Raw genomic sequence first — 17,032 nt, 5'->3', positions numbered from 1 at the left:
AAAAGCAAAAATTTTTTGCTTTTGGAGAAAAAAGAGAGAGTGTGAGAGGCTATAGATATGTATCTTGTTATTTTTTTATAAATATATTTAATCTTATATTTTATAAATATATATACATATTAATTATTTATTAATTATATTATCTTATGTATTATTAATTATGTTAATAAAAAATATATTATTAACAATTTTATTCTTTCAAATTAAAATATATCATAAAATCTATTTTTTCTGTAATTATCATATTAACTTTTGTCTTTTTTTTAGTAATTTGTATATATAAAAAGTTCTTCTGATAACAACTATCCAAACACTCTCACTTCTCAAAATCACTTTTTCATAAAATCTATTCTTTCCAGAATCTATTTTCCAGAATCACTTTTCCAAACCACGGTTTGGTTTCATCCAAACACATCCTTAATTTAACAAATATTCCTTAATTTTATTAATTTTCAACATTATATACTTATTTTTTTGGGACCCTGGAAGGACCCATTACACCAATGTATATATAACTGTTTACTGTAGGCCAATCAGAATCAAGACGTTATTCACTTACCGTCTGATGATTCAGAAGCAAACGGTTAATGAGTGGGTTCCACGGCATGTATTTGTGGGAGCGGATCACCCTAACTTTCCGTCTTTCTGTGAATCCGATAACTAAATAAGTAAATAGGCGTTCGCTGGGGCTAAAAAAAAACCAGAAGGATGTCCTGTGCAGGGATAAAGCATAAGCAGCACAGCTATGTAGAGAAGAACAATTTTTGGTTTAATAATTATTATTTCATTAATTACCTAATACTACTTTCGGTTCTTAATATAAGACCCTGTTTAACTTTTATTTTGATCTAAAATATAAGACTCCAATCCACTTTGTCTCTCATATTTATATATATTTTTTCAAAGTAGTCTTTCTAACAATGATAGCTGTAATTAATACACTTGATTACCAAGGATATTTTAGGAAAGACAACACCTATTTATGACAAATAACTAACTTAACTTACTTCCTTAATCTCCTCAAATTAGTCAACTGACTTTTATAATTAGGACCGGAAGTAGTACAAGTTTAATAGTAAACAGTAATATTATAATAATACTCATTTGTACCTAACAATTTTTTTTATTTCATTAATTACCTACTACAAGTTTGATCGTAAACAGTAATATTATAATAGTACTCATTTGTACCTAACAATTGCTTCTTTTTTTTTTGGCCTGCCATCTGCACAATTGTCCTTATAATTTGTTAATACAGTTTGATAATACAAATACAATATCCCAAAGCTCGAGAAGTTTCCAGATGAGCGGACTTCCAGCTTGAAGGTGCCCTTATTTTAATTAGTGTTAATTGTCTAGATTATCTTTTCTCCAATGGTTGAATCACCAAACGCAAGTTTCTTTTTTTTTTTTTTACTTTTTTTTATCCCATCAATCACTCAACATATCAATAATCAATAATCATTAATAAAGTAATGAAGGCTTCAAATTCCTGATGTTAATGATACTCTCACCTCAAGCACACGCGTGCTGTACAATGTAGCTAATTCACTGATGAGTTGTAAGGACTGAAAATTAAATATACAGAATTACAATAAATTATTGGCATGCTTTTAATTATTAGATACTAACACTTTATTATGTTTATCAATCTTATTAAAAAATAAAATTTTTAAAAACCACACATTTTTTCAAATTTAATAAGAGCCACTGATGTACCTGAAGCGGCTGCAAATTAAATTGGCTTACTTGTATTTTCAGTTTACCGGTATGCTTCTTCTGCTGTGCCAATAACTACAATAAAATTGCCATGCAAATTCAGATTGAAATTGTCGGTCATAAAAATCTTAAAAATGCAAGCTGTTGTAGGCTCAACATAAAATTCAGATCTACCAATCAGTTTATTTAATTATTTTTGTTGTTGATAGAGACCGGTCAGTTTATTTTATTTTGCTTCAGCATTAAGTTATGCCTTTTCCTCCTCTCTAATGAATCTCAGCAAAATAGAGAGAGAAGTACAGGTAAAATAGGACCAATTTTTGAATTTCTTACGGAGACAATACGCCTTCTTTTACCTTTTCTCCCAATAGATTTCTCTCCACAGCAATTTTTTTTTTAACCTTCTCTCCACAGCAATTAAAATCTTGTCTTGGCAAATCTGATCTTAAGTTCTTAACAGCCCTGTTTCTCCTCACAAAGATATTCGCTCATTACAGCTAGCTATGACGAAAAAGCCAGAATTCAAGCTCCTAGATGCCACCGAAAACCTTGAAAATGATTACCCATAACGAAAAGCAATGGCGTTGATTGGGAGAAGTCGAGGCGCGATGGAGAAAAATTAATCCACTTTTTTTCCCCCTCTTCACAGCTTAATTAAAGGAAATATATATGGAGATTTCAAGACTTGCCTTTGCTCCTCTGCGAACGAAAATGCAGCGCTTTCAATTTTTAATTGGACTTTAAAGAGACAAGAACAAGGTGTGAGTAGAGTTAAAGATTGAAACTTTCTTAATACAACCAAAAATAAGTGAGAGTTCCTGTTTCTTTGAACATAACTGAAAAAGGGTAATAATTTTTGGAGTTGCATTGGATATGGATAGTAGGCACGACTCATGACATCAGTTTGGCATTACAAGTAGAACTCAGCGAGCCACTTGAACTAACGTGAAAGCAATTGAACTCGAATGAAAGCATGTTTATCATTATTAATTAGTACAAATACCCCATCCTATACCTATAACTGTTTAGTATCCGGCCTTGGGGTTAATGATTTTGGCTAAGCTTAAAGCAAATCCCAACGCCATCGGCTCGGCTCGGCTCATTTTCGCTTCCTTCCTTTCCCACTTTTTAATTGTCAAATCCGCTTCTCCTTCTCCTCCTCCTGCTCCCTGTTTTCCTCATATCACTGTTACTCAGATTTTGAATCTTCCTGCCTTCAAATTCTTTTTTTTTCTTCTTGGTCATTCTCTATTTTTGAATCTTTATTGAATCCATTAGGACTCTTTGTTTTGGGTTATTTGCCTATATAATCTCTTGTTTTTCTTCTCTATAATCTAATCCTCCCTTAGGTTGGAAGTTATATAAAACTTGCATTCCAAGCGTGTTCTTTTTCTACTTCTGTGTCTAGTTTTGGAGGGGTATAGATCTCGGGCCGTTTCCCGAGGGAAGGAGAAACAGCAGATAAACACACTAAAGAACAAGCTGCATCTAAGTAATTGCTGGCGAGATCTCAAGGGGAAAAAAAACGAAGATTTTCAAGTTCCTCATTTGACGTTACTTGTAAAGAGACTGGAGGGTGACTTGTCGCAAATTTGCTTCCATCTTTTCCTTCCTCCAACTTTGTCCCTTTCTAGTGAGGTAACAGGTTTAGAGCCTCTTCTCCATAGCTGGGCCTCGAAACCAAACATTTCTCATGTATCCCGTTAATTTCTGGTCCCATATCACAATCTTAGCATTTTTATCGATTTAACCGAAGTTAAATCATGCATCTCTGCGTGAAAACCAGATTTTATCGATTCCCAAGCTAATTCTTCTTCATAAAAGGTAACTTTGTTCTGTCTCTGAACCTCAAATACTTCTCATTGGTCTCTCCTCTTCTGAAGATTTGTGGTTGTTGCTTCGAATTCCAATGAGTATGAGGAAAAATGGTAATTCTCATTCAGGAAGGATATTTAGTGATAGGAAATGGATTATACCATTTTTTGCCAGCTTGCTTGTGTCTGTTAGCCTGGTTCTCACAGCTATTCTTGGGGCGCTTAGTTCTTCTAACGTGGGAGAACAGTCAACGTTTGACATTATTTCATTTGCAAGATCAGAGGATTCAAGTGGGTATTTTGTGGAATCGGATTTGGAAAGATCGTGGAGTGCTAATAAGGTTCCAAAAATAGAGGAGGCACCTAGGTTTGCTTATCTTATTTCAGGCACGAAAGGTGATAGTCATAGGATGATGAGGACTTTAGAAGCAGTATACCACCCAAGAAATCAATATGTTTTGCATTTGGATCTTGAGGCTCCGCCCCGTGAGAGGTTGGAATTGGCAACTGCAGTGAAAGCTGACCCTACATTTCGTGAAGTGGAGAATGTTCGTGTCATGTCTCAATCCAATCTGGTGACTTATAAAGGTCCAACTATGATTGCTTGCACCCTTCAAGCTATTGCAATACTATTGAAAGAGAGCTCAGAGTGGGACTGGTTCATAAACCTCAGTGCTTCAGATTATCCTCTTGTGACACAGGATGGTTAGCTGAAAAACCCTTCTCACTATCTGGCTTCATGATTTTATATGCTATTACTGTTACTCTTGTCAAAACTCCAAAAGCTTGAGTTTGAAACTATGCTGTTTTAGAGTTGTTTTGAAAACTTGAAACTCGGTCCTCGTTTGAGTTTGTCCTGCAGGCAATAGGTATGTTTGTAAATGTGTTGAAATGTTGTTTGCCTGGAATCTTGAGCACAACCTTGTATTATTCCTTGATCATTTATTTGGTAAATTTACACTGGCGATTTGAAATAGAAAATTCATGGGACTTCATCCATATCCTGATTTTTGTGGATGGATGTGGAGGATAGATCTCTACATAACAGCTGGATTAAGTGATGATTGGATTAATCGGTTTTAGATTGTCTGAATGAATATTCATCGCTTCAGATTCACACAGTCTCCAAAAGTGTAGTCTGGCTTGCAATTACTTGCTTTGGTGTGGCTATTTCCAGTAGTTTATTTCTATTAGACCTTCTTGCCACCGTGGTCATCCTCACTTGAAATCAATTCTGTTGACCCTTAAGTAAGACAGAATTTAGCTACCTCATGTTATACTTTGGATGTTCCTAAGAGTGATATACAGTCTAATGCTACCATTCAGGCTATTTTGATAGTCCACTAGCAGACTTCAGAGGAATTTCATTAGTTGTTGAATTTTTTGTTCTTATATGAGCTAAAAAGTGAGATATAGCTCAAAAAGTTGTCTAGACAATGGTGTACGAAACTCTTTGATTTCATAATTCGAAGTCTTATTGTTAAAGATAATTGTCTAGACAAAGGTGTACGAAACTCTTTGATTTCATAATTCGAAATCTTATTGTTAAAGATAATGTCAATATCTCTATGTAGTTGTCTGTGTGTTGGAGTTACACCATGTGCACTTCATGTACTTGAGTGGAGTTATATAAGCTGGTGGGAGGTGAAAAGATGGACCATGGCTAGGTATTTGAATGCTATATTGAGGCCAAAAAAGAAAAAGAATATTATGTATCTTGAGACGTTTCCGCATTTTCACTTTCCTTGGTTACTTCTCTCAAGCATACCCCAACTTCAAAGTTTATAAGCTTAGCGCCTGCTGAATTGCATTTAGGAGCTGCACTTGATCAGCTAACTTTATTTTAAGGCTTAATTTTTTATTCCAGAAAAAGCTTTGATGGTTACTCATAATGTTTGGACGGGGATGTTGATAAAATTAAGAAATTCTTTCTATATTGGTTTTGGCCCCAGTAGAATTCATAGCTCCTGCATATAAGATTATGTTTGAGAATTTTATAGCCAATATCTTATAATCTTCTGGCATTTAGACACGTTGTGCTGCAAATGTAATTTGCTTTTGAGTCGTCTTTTCTACTCATTTTGGAAATTGCGGACACTTTCATAATTGCTTTAGATATAATCCATCTCCTCAGAAATTCTTCATCACTCATGAGTTTATCTAATACGATACATCACTCTTTAACACTCTCCCCTTTTTATTTACCTCCCTGTTCCTTGTAGCTGTAATATACAATTGACGGTCATGAAAGTTTTCCCTTCTCCTTTTTCTTTGTTTTTTGTTTCATTTTTGAGGTTCAATAAATATGTAGACTTTCCCGCAGTGCATTGTGTTGGAGGTGCTGTTTGCAATTTCGACCTATTATCAGTTATATTTAATCTTTAGTAGTGTTAGTACCCAAAAATATCTGCTTATGAGGATGTCAAAATGGGTGAGATGGCTCAACTGAAAATACCTAAGAACACATAAATTCTTTTCCATTTTCTTGTTACATGTAATGGTTTTTTCTCAGCTGTTTTTAGCGTTTTGTAATTGCCCATGAACCTTCAAAATGTTCTTGTGAACGGAGTTTGAATGGAAATCAAATCATGATTTTAAAAGTGCTTGTTTACGTTATACGAAGTAAATATATGGAAGAGTTTGTCTCGTTTTGCAGAAAATTATTTTTAAAAGCACTTTTCAATTGTTGCCGCAAACCGTAATCTGACACATATATTCTGGTTTGCAGATTGCTTCATATCTTTTCTAATCTGTCTAGAGAGCTCAATTTCATTGAACATACCCACATTGCTGGTTGGAAACTGTAAGAAGTTATGACTGTTTGAATGCAATTAAAATGATGCTTTTCTCTCCATTGCTTCACCGTATCAGTTTACCAAGTTTTTCCATTTTAAAAGTGCTTTTACGTTATACGAGTAAATATATGGAAGAGTTTGTCTCGTTTTGCAAAAAAATATTTTTTTAAAAGCACTTTTCAATTGTTGCCAAACCGTAATCTGACACATATATTCTGGTTTTGCAGATTTGCTTCATATCTTTTCTAATCTGTCTAGAGAGCTCAATTTCATTGAACATACCCACATTGCTGGTTGGAAACTGTAAGAAAGTTATGACTGTTTGAATGCAATTAAAATGATGCTTTTCTCTCTTGCTTCACCGTATCAGTTTACCAAGTTTTTTCCATTTCTTTTTCCTGCCTCTGATATTCAGCAACCATAGAGCAAGACCATCATCATCGATCCGGCCCTTTACTTATCAAAGAATCTGCTATTGCCATGGACGACTCAACGAAGAACACTTCCCACCTCTTTTAAATTATTTACAGGTACATTTATATCTATGACTCCACATGCATTGATTGGTTAATTGTCCATCATAAGCTTACACAGTGCAGTGCTCTTGTAATTGTTGCATAAATGCGGCCTCAAACATGACATTTGGCCTTGATGTGGAATATAGCTATAGCTCTTGATTTTTGCATAAACTGCTTTTGTGTTTTGTTTCTGAGCAAGGTTCATCAGCTTGGGTTGTGCTGACACGATCTTTTGTGGAATACTGCATATGGGGCTGGGATAACCTTCCAAGAAAATTCTGATGTATTATACAAATTTATCTCCTCTCCAGAGGGTTTTTTCACACAGTCATTTGTAACACTGAGGATTTTCAACATACAGCTATAAGCCATGATCTTCACTACATAGCGTGGGACACACCACCAAAGCAGCACCCCATGTCTTTAACGATGAAGCACTTCAAAAAAATGGTTCAAAGCAAGGCTCCCTTTGCACGGAAGTTTGCTAAGGACGATCCGGTCCTAGACAAGATTGACAAAGAACTTTTGGGACGCACACATAGATTTTCTCCTGGAGCATGGTGCGTTGGCAACTCAACAGGAGGCGCTGACGCTTGTTCCTTTCGGGGCAATGATACTGTGTTCAGGCCAGGCCCTGGTGCTGAGAGGCTGCGTGAATTATTTCAAACTCTATTGTCTGAAGATTTCAAAAGCAAGCAGTGTTCTTGAATATTTAACAATCCAATTAGGATAATCTCAAGTGTAAATATGGGTTATAGGGTACATTGATTCCAAAGGTCGGTATTTTTGTGCCCAATGTATCAAACATTCAAAGCTCAAAGTTAAGAAAGCAAAGGCACCATGAGCAGCAGTTTTTCAGGTGTTTGTTTTATTTTGTAAAAACCATCATTTGGTTGCCATTAGGGTCAAGTCAACCATTAAGGCAATTTACAACATGTATCTTTCTTTGAGTTACAAAGAAGTTATTTTCGCTTAGATAGCAACTAGCAAGTGATCAGGAGATCACTTTCTATTACCAGCAATTAAAGAGGTATATTTTTCTATGACCATTTCCGGAGAAAAATCAGTGAAATATCCCCTCTCTACATCCAAACCCTCTTCAGCAGCCAGCATCTCGACTCGATTCTGCACCCGGTCGGCTCCGACCTGGTTTGGCTCCAGTAGCATGCAGGCAATTTCAGTTGAGTCTTCACCATGAACGAGCCCTAGTGTCTGAACTGTTGGCAGTCCACCGCCACGAGCACTAACCGTCTTTGCAATCCTCCTTGTTGCTGATACATCTGTGGACAAAATGGGGTGTTGTAGAGAGCCACCCAAGGACGTGCACCGATCATGGAGATGCCTTTGGCTTTTGAAACCATGATAGGTCCCTCCTCAGGGTTCTGTGGAAGGATCTCAGGCATCGTCCATCCTGCCCATTGGCTTCCCATGAAATTAGGCCTGTAATACCCTAGCTCTCGCCTGATAATGTCAAGGGGTTCCCTGTGGGTGTGCTGCAGCATACAAAAACACTGGCACTGCATTTCCCAGGAAAAAAAATAATCGTTCAAAACATGAATATGATAAATACTTCTCCACAACATTAGTACGTATTGCAGCGAGAGAATGGATTGAAATAGGAAAAATTACAACAAGGTTTCAAGAAAATAAGTAATCATAAAAAAATCTTGTAACAAGCAATCATTATATACTCTTATCATTTTATGTACTGGAATTGCCACTACATACAGTTCACTTATTGTTAGGCTTTTTTATGATTACATTCCTTCCTTAGATCTCAATGATTTTCCCCTGAATATATCGGACACTAACCATTGAATCGACTGCCAATGTCAGCAGCAACTGCTTTAGCAAGCCAAGCAGCCTCATCCAGTGAGGCACGACCAAGAGGGTGGAACAAAATATCATCCACAACGCCTAATCTTGGATGAGCACCATCATGTGATTCAAGGTTGATGGAGTTGAATGCAACCTCCGCCATGGCTATCACCCGTTTGGTGCAAGGGGCTATATATAGCATTTCCTGTACAGTCATGAAGCACGTAAGATACAAGAGTGTACCTTGTTCTGTTGTAAGCTCTGTCGTCACATTTGGTTATGATCACGGTTTCTGGGTTCGCCCTCGCGGCTTCTTCAATGGCGTCAAGTGTTGCACTGTTTCGTGCTTCAGAGATGAACATCTTGCAGCATAGTAACATCGACTGGTCAACGGCTTTCTTGTCCTAACAAGTGAAAAATGGTCCAACCAAGTCAGCAAATACAACATACTGAGGACAGAAGTTCGACTCTACTTGCATATTATGATATTTAACCGGCTCATTTTTCCTTGAATGAAAAGATAACCTACGGATGACAGACATGTTAAACTTGAATTGAGTTCACTGCGAATTATTTTATTTTTTCCAGTGCCATATGGTTGCCCCATAGTTTTAAGAAAATTGCGAAACTAGCTCCGGTAAGTTAGTTAACGCACGTGACGACTGTGCAATAACTAGCTAGCCCTTGGCTAAATCCCTTGACCTTGAGGACGTCCTCAGGATCAGAAAGAAGATTTTGAAAGAACTACAGAAGCAAAATAAAAACTCTTTCCGACCTCCGTAAAAAAGAACAGTGAAAATACGAACTTTCATGGTCATTCTGGGGGGGAAAAATGATATTGTACCAGAAACTCACCGATGGAGAAAATGTCTTTCTTACAGGGAAAAAAACCGACGATCATTGATAGAACCATATCTAGTTAAGGATTAATTCATTATTCCCTTCCACTTTCTGTTTCGTTCCATTAATACTTGGATTATTCAAAGATCATTTCAGCAAAGAAAACCCAGAAAGATTTCACTGCAGAGACATAAACCAGGACAGGGGAAACAGAAAGAGAGAAACACAAAGGTCTTAGTAAGTACAATCTGTAGTTGCATTGCATGAATTGACACGAGAAACTTCTGCCAGTTACATCAGATTGATTGGAAGGTAAAAATTCAGAATCGAAGAAGTGGGAATAGATTTTCTGACCTTGCAAGTGGGATGGAAATCCATGGGTGTCGATTCAGCTAGGTGTGGTCTCTCTTTCTGAAAAGTGAAAACTCAGCGTCACGAGTGAATTATGGGGTGAAAAACAAAACAACGAGAAGGCACACAGATTAGTGCTAAGTGGTTGAGCCGTGGCACAATAAATAAGCCACTGGGGGTGACTCAGCTCTTCGCCCGCGGATAGCAACACGCAGAAAGGCGAAAGTCTACGTCTTTCCGTGTTGGCATGTAAGGAACTGCATTCTCAGAAAATAGTTTAATCTAATTAACGTGCGTCCCGTGCTCTCAAAGTGAAATCATTGAACTTTTATATTATAGACAGGAAAAGTACTGCAGTCAAAAAAAGAAGACGATGAAGTTTCGATAAGTGTGCAGCCTTGTCGTTTATATTTGTTGGAAATAAAATGTTACTGCCTCTTCTTCTAATTATAAAAAATTAGTTCACTAACTTAAAGAAATGAAAAAAAGAAGTTAAGTTAGTTATTTATAATAAATAGATATTTTTTTTAAAAACATTTTTACTAATAAAGTATATTGACTAAAACTATTATTGTTAGAAGAACTACCTTAAAAAGAAATAGATATATATATACACACAAAAGACAAAATGAATTGAGGTTTTACATTTAAGACCAAAATAAAAGTCAAATAAGGTTTTATATTAAAGCGGAGAGTTAGTATTATTTTCATATTTTGTTCCCAAATCTGATCCAAATGTTTTAAGAAATATTAACAAGTTAATTTTTTTTTTAATAAGATACTCCTCCGGTCCTAATTATAAGACCCAATTGACTTATTTGAGGAGATTAAGGAAGTAAGTTAAGTTGGTTATTTATAATAAATAAGTGTTGTTATTCCTAAAATATCCTTGCTAATTAAGTATATTGGCTAAAACTATCATTATTAGAAGGATTATCTTGGAAAAAAATGCATAAATATAAGAGAGAAAATGGATTGGGTCTTATAATTAAGACCAAATAAAAAGTCAAATTAAGTCTTATAATAAAGACCAGAGGAGTAGTACATTAGTACGTGACAAAGAATTGAAGACGCTTGGCTCCCCGGTGATCCCGAAAAAACACCGAAAGACGCTTGCTTATCCATTGGCTTGGGCGTGAATCACGTGCCGCTATCCCGTAGCGGCTCACATGCTCATCATCCTTTCGAAGGTCAGACAGTTGCTCCGGCTCTTATAAATAACTTTTCAATAAGAAAAAAAAAATTTTGTTACATGAAAATGTTTATAAATATGCAATAGTAGAATCCAAACAAGCCTTTCATATCCCCCAAATCATGATTAACAAACCTAATCTAATCAAATACATATTCGCAAGAAACTAAAAATCTAATCATTTCTTGCGGATGCATGATGTGTATAATTTTGTCTGAGTCCGACTGATTTAGTTTATATTTATTGAGTTTTCAGGCCTAATTTTATTAACCTTTATCTTATATACATACATAAACATAAGCATCGCCTTCAATGGCGTGTTGGAGTAGCGTTGCGAGAGGTAATGAAGAATTGTTAACTGTTGGAATTTTTGGAAATTACAAAAATGGCTATACACAGTTCTGCCTCCTTCTCTTTTTATAAAAACCATCCCTGTCCTTTTATTAAAAATAAAAAATTTGACCAAATCACCATGTGAATAAATTTTTTTTGGTAAAATTAATTAAAAACAATAAATATATATAAAAATTGTGAGTTTGTTCTAAAAAATATCTACGGGGAAGAGAGTATAAGAGAGAATAGGAAAATGAATGAATATTATTTCAAGAAATAATATAATAGATATATTGACTTTTAAAATAAGTAATTAATTCGGAAAAAATAAAAAACTGGTAAAAAAAATTTGAGACATCTTTTAAGTGTTTCTTATAAATAAAAACAAGAAAGAGATAATAGGTATTTCTTATGAAAAGCAATAGAATAATGCAAAAGAATTACGAGGAAACAGATAAAGCCCTGGTTACTGGATTGACTCAGGTTATATGTCCAAACTAAACTGCCACGATCACAATTTACAAGAAAGAATCCCAAGGGATACTTCCTAATATCCCTTTCCGCTCAATAAATCTTGAGGCATGGAAAGATATTATTCACAACCAGCGTTAATGTGCTGATGTGAGCTGCTGGCCTTTGATACAATTCCAATAAGGCTCTTATGTGAACACACTCCCTTTCACGCTTGGAAATGTGGAGTAAAATCAGGACATCCAAGCCTTCATTATGAACAAGAAAGCTGTAAGCTTTTCTTACCCGTCCCAGCTGGAATTAATCTATTTCCTGCGTGAGGTCTCTTATTTTCTGTCCATTGATGAAGAACGACAGTTGCATTTAGCCATTGACAATCCGCGATGGACAATGAGCAGATATTTTAACGAAATATAGAACATGTGGATACGGCCGGAATCATCTCCAGATAATAGAAACAAAAACTCAAGAGAAGCTGGCTGTTTGACGGTGACATGGAATAATTATGAACCAGAAATTTCCCTCACAAGAAATTAGACGAGCACTAAACAGGTAAACTAGAAGCCTGGATATTTTCTTCTATCCAAAACGACAAGGTAAATAACGTATCTGAATTCGAAATATCCTTTATATATTGTATATCTTATCTCAAATATAAAGAAATGAAAGAACAGATTGAATCACAGCCATATTTTCTGTTATTCAGATAGACAACAAGGCAAATAATGCATCTCAGAGATCCTCTAAATAATTATATCTCACCACAAAATAATATTACATGCTGCAAACTAGCCAATCATTTAAATAACTTCTGTAGAACCGAGTCCATTGACATGATCAGCAGAATGGGGTCAACCTGCCAGAATTTGGACTAACATCATCTTATAACGACACTTCACAGAATCTCATGAAAAATCCTCGGCAAATCTCGTAGACAAGAAACAAGGGTTCTTTGGCACTTCGTTCCCTCCTCAATCAAGTGGATCTAACTTCAAGTAACTTTGAATTATTTCTTCCTGTGAGAAGTCCGTAAAGTAGCCTTTCCCCACAGGAATACCCTCTTCCCTAGCAAGGCTCTCAACTTCTTGTTGTACTCTGTCTCCCCCAATTCTAATTGGATCCAACAAATTACAGGCTACCTCAATAACACCCTCACCGTGTTCGAGTGCCATTGCCTGTATAGTCGGAAGTCCACCACCTCTCCCACTAACTCTCTTTGCAATTCTTCGAACAGCATTGATATTAGAAGATAACAGAGGGACATTGTAATTATCAACCCATTTGGTTGCTCCAATCACCACGACACCTTTTGATGAAGAAACTTGAGATGGTCCGCTATCTGGATTGAGTGTCAAAAGATTGGATTTTGGCCCTCCGACCCACTGGTTTGCACTGGAGTTCGGCTTGAAATATCCTAATGCTCTTCTAATTGAATCAAGTGGCCTACCCTCTTCATGTGCTGCTCCGTATAGAAAAACAGGAACTGCAGGGAAGTTATATGATCAGTAAAAGTAACGAATCAAAAATTCAAGTGAAAAGATGGTTGACATATAAAAATAGTTCTACAGTCACTTTATCAGTGAATCAACTTGCGTCAGTGAGATCCAAATCCCCATGAGAACTTTAAAACCAGGAATGTTTTACCTAGGATAGGTCAAGACCATCAAATTGACAGAAGGGGTTGATGGAAGGGTTTCTCAAATTTAAGAGTCTGGCGAAGCTCCCAGCCATGGATACCAACCTTGCAAGTTGGAGCCCACATCGCCAGCCAAAAGTCTAGCACTCTCAGCTGCTTGATCCAAGGAAGCATCTGCCAGCGGGTGACAGCAAATGTGATCGACAATCCCCAGTCTTGGATGTGTTCCACAATGCATCTCAAAGTCAATGTTGTCAAACGCAGCCTTCACCATGGCAGACACAGCACTTTTCAAGTGGCATGGCTCAGAAGATGGGGCAGGAGCTAACTCAGAAACTAGAGTGAAACCAACTCTATTGTAGGCCACATCTTCAAACTTGTTGATTATTGGAGCTCGAGGGAAAAGCTTGGCGGCTTGTTCAATTGACTCCAATGCACTCCTGTTTCTGCTTTCTGATATATAAACCTTGCAGCATGTGAGCATCATCTTCAACATTTTCTTTCCAATTGTCACCTGTCAGAGGCTCATCAAAAGTAAAGACTGAGACAACAAAAACGACCACAAGCCTTCCCACCCAACCTGATCTCAAGTTCTCAAGAAGGTTGCTTTTACACGGATTAAAGATATGACAGCTGCGACGAAAACAACATCTAATTTTGAGCAAAGTAACCATATTCAGAGGTAAACATTTCATTTCAAGGACGAATTAAGCACTTTAAAAAGAGCTAATTCATGGAAATTTATCTCCACAAAAAAAAAAAAAAAATCCCAGTTGAAAGGGGAAAATATCATTAAACTAACGCAATCGTACATCAAGAAGACGAAGGGCCCAGGGAAAAAGAGAAAACGAGAATAAAAGAAGAAAAATAACAAAGGGCCACGGTACATCAATTTCTATAATACTAAGATCATTAAAAGAGCTGAGGGTGGGTTGAACCATGCAACCACAGACCGAATGAGACTTTAAGGCCGCATAATACCAAATTTAGCAAAAATAAAATTCCCATATCGGGCAAAAATCCTACAACTAATGAAATATATTTCTTCTCCTTCCCAAAAATCATAGAACCTTCTTCAAAACTCAATATCCTTGGCGTCTGAAGAAGATTTTGGATAGCCATCATAATCTAGCTTCACGCGCAGTGAAGAACAAACCATCTTAAACTTGAGCCTCAAACTGTCCATGATTTCTTGTACTTGTAGATTTTCAGGGTCCAAGACCGGATACTTCTCAATCAATTCATTCATCTGCTTGATGGCAATTTTAACCCTCGAAGAGAAGCAGTTGGGGTCGACCCGAATAGCGGAGCTCCAAACGTCAACACAGCCCCTGTAGAAGCCAAGCTCTTCGCCAACCTCAAAACCGACTTTGAGACCCACTTGCTTTGCCTCGTCCTTGCCAGCTATTAGACCGTCTTTGTAGCCCTCGTCGTAGCCTTCCTTACGATGAGTTTCTTCTAGGTGAATAAATGAATCGAACATATCGTCTGACATCCAAGAGCAGAATTCTCAGGCAAACTAGTTTCGACCTTTATCGATGACAACCTTCTTGTCCAGGGGACGGTGTATCAGTATGCGGGACAAATTAACTTCCAAAGACGCAAAAAGGCTGATCTTGCCCGCCGCGAGGTCGACGCAGGGAAAGATGAAAGACCCTCAATGGATGAAAAAAAGGCCTTCGCCTGGAGGATCGGAATGAATTTTTACCACTCAAAAACTTGTGTTTGGCATGTAGAGGCACGCGCTGGGATTCCGTTTTTTTTATAAGTTTGTTTGGTACGAGTTTCCGGAGGCTGTGAAAGACCCAAAAAATAGTGAAATGACAAAAATAACCCTCAATTATCCTCAACCACAAAATGCCTCATCGTTTCGACAGTGAGATGGGCTTTTTTGGTTCTGGAGAAGGATTCAAAGCATCGTCTCGTCGGACATGGGCCAGATGGATCTCAAATGCTCAAAGGTCACGGCGGAGCTTATCGGCGGCTGGCGGGTGAGCACATTTTAAAGTACACGAGCTTGTGAATGGCTCCTTGACGGTCGACAGGAACAGGTTTTCTTATTTTTCTGGTGTCAAAAACGTTGTACAGTTTTTTCCTATATAATTAAAACAGGGATTCGGTTCTACAGAATTTTCTCCCTGTGCGTGGTTTGGTCAGCCTTTGCAACAATGACTAAAAGAAGAGCATAATCAAAATGCCATTGCACGAGAGCATTCGATAATTATAATTTATAATTTCAAACAGAAATTTAAAATAATAAAAACATATTGTAATTCGGAATGGGGTTATACCTTGTAAGTGAAACTTGAAGAATCTGAGGGAATGGCAAAATGAAAGTGCAGGCAGAGAATTTGAGGAACGAAGAATGGAAGAGGGGCGTGCTCGCTTTGGATGAGATTAGGGGTGAAATAGTAATATCGTTATTTATTCCCTGGAATGAAAGCCGATTCCCATTTATTTTGGGCCCCCAGGCAAGGCCCATTCTTACCCAGATGGATGGAAGCAGCTTTCCCCATGGAAGAAAGTTTCAACTTTCAATACCAAAACAGCTACCCATCGTCCGCAGGTTCAGCTGGTGAAGGGGTGAGACATATGACTAAGTTGGCATGTGTTCGATCCCTGGGAAGTACCACTTTGTTGTGCTTCCAGTCACGGCGCTTGGGAAGGCATCCTAGCTCTTGGGTGTCTAGGTAAACGCCTGAGGGTAATTGACGGCTCGCCCTGTTCAACATTGATATGACCTAGGAAGAAGGGAGATTTCGCCCTACCATTGGATTGTGGGTGAGCCCAAACCCTTTCCAAAAATTTTTGTATCAAAAAAAAAAAAACCAAAACAGCTCATTTGTTATTTTCATTTTCCTTCCCATGGTCCCCTTCCCTACCCCTCAAACGCATAGCCTTAACTCTTGTAAACAATTATGCAAAATATAAAGTGAGAATTATAATAAAATCATGAAAAAATAATTATTAAAAAATCTCACTAACAATTCAAGTAACATGTAATGACAAGTTCCAGAATTAAAAAAAATAACTTTTTTTATAATTATTTTTTCTTTAAGACTTCATTGTAATTCTACCGAATATAAATTTCTATGTGTAACTTCATTTCCGGTAGCAATTCCCTGTTTTTATTTTTTTTTGGCTCCTGATAACAAACCATTTAACATTTGATACATATGATTAATTCAGCTTCAATTATATCTACAGGACTTAATATGAAGACATCATTAGGCGATAAAATCCTAACTGTTCATGCCAGCGGCTGTGTGTTCCTTGTTGTTTAAAAGATTAGAATGACAGCCCCACTATACTTTTTCATACTTCTGGTTTTTTAATGATCTATGAAAAGTTCAGTGCAAGGACAAACTCGGGAAAAATAACAGTTTGAACTTCAAACAAAAGAAAATGTAACGATGGTAATAATAATCACGATTCAAAGAAACCCCATGTACCATCGCCACAATTGCTTTACATAGACAAAATACATTCCATTGCATTCCTATGCTACCACGTCATTGAACCCTCTTACTTTCATTTTCAAAAAT

The 17,032-nt window shown here is 36.9% G+C and overlaps 2 protein-coding genes and 2 pseudogenes across 2 annotated transcripts; 1 reads left to right on the top strand and 3 right to left on the bottom strand.

Moving 5' to 3' along the window:
- Positions 1-2,898: 2,898 nt before the first annotated feature.
- On the top strand, positions 2,899-7,590 carry LOC114763033 (beta-glucuronosyltransferase GlcAT14A-like; annotated as a pseudogene).
- A 114-nt stretch (positions 7,591-7,704) lies between these two features.
- On the bottom strand, positions 7,705-10,067 carry LOC114763054 (formimidoyltransferase-cyclodeaminase-like; annotated as a pseudogene).
- Positions 10,068-12,765: 2,698 nt separating this feature from the next.
- Positions 12,766-15,883, bottom strand: LOC114763024 (formimidoyltransferase-cyclodeaminase-like). Its single transcript, XM_028952620.1, has 3 exons — positions 15,779-15,883; positions 13,593-14,001; positions 12,766-13,334 (listed from the first exon to the last, which is right to left on the bottom strand). The coding sequence occupies exons 2-3, from the start codon at positions 13,981-13,983 to the stop codon at positions 12,823-12,825; spliced, it is 903 nt and encodes a 300-aa protein (XP_028808453.1). The 5' UTR covers positions 13,984-14,001; positions 15,779-15,883; the 3' UTR covers positions 12,766-12,822.
- Positions 14,563-15,728, bottom strand: LOC114763025 (protein LTO1 homolog). The gene has a single exon (XM_028952621.1). It carries the CDS (start codon positions 14,980-14,982, stop codon positions 14,563-14,565), a length of 420 nt encoding a protein of 139 aa, XP_028808454.1. The 5' UTR covers positions 14,983-15,728.
- Positions 15,884-17,032: the final 1,149 nt, after the last annotated feature.

The sequence above is a fragment of the Neltuma alba genome, unplaced genomic scaffold (genome assembly GCF_004799145.2).
Source record: "Neltuma alba isolate B1F8T4 unplaced genomic scaffold, ASM479914v2 tig00011251_pilon, whole genome shotgun sequence".
Classification (NCBI taxonomy): Eukaryota; Viridiplantae; Streptophyta; class Magnoliopsida; order Fabales; family Fabaceae; genus Neltuma; species Neltuma alba.
Note: the sequence above shows the minus strand (reverse complement) of the source record. Positions and strands in the feature narration are given on the sequence as shown.

Coding starts and splice junctions, on each gene's coding strand:
- LOC114763025 (XM_028952621.1), bottom strand. CDS start 14,982: ATGTCAGACGATATGTTCGATTCATTTATTCACCTAGAAGAAACTCAT.
- LOC114763024 (XM_028952620.1), bottom strand. CDS start 13,983: ATGTTGAAGATGATGCTCACATGCTGCAAGGTTTATATATCAGAAAGC. Junction 13,335..13,592: donor TGTGGGCTCCAACTTGCAAG/GTTGGTATCCAT, acceptor ACTTCCCTGCAG/TTCCTGTTTTTCTATACGGA.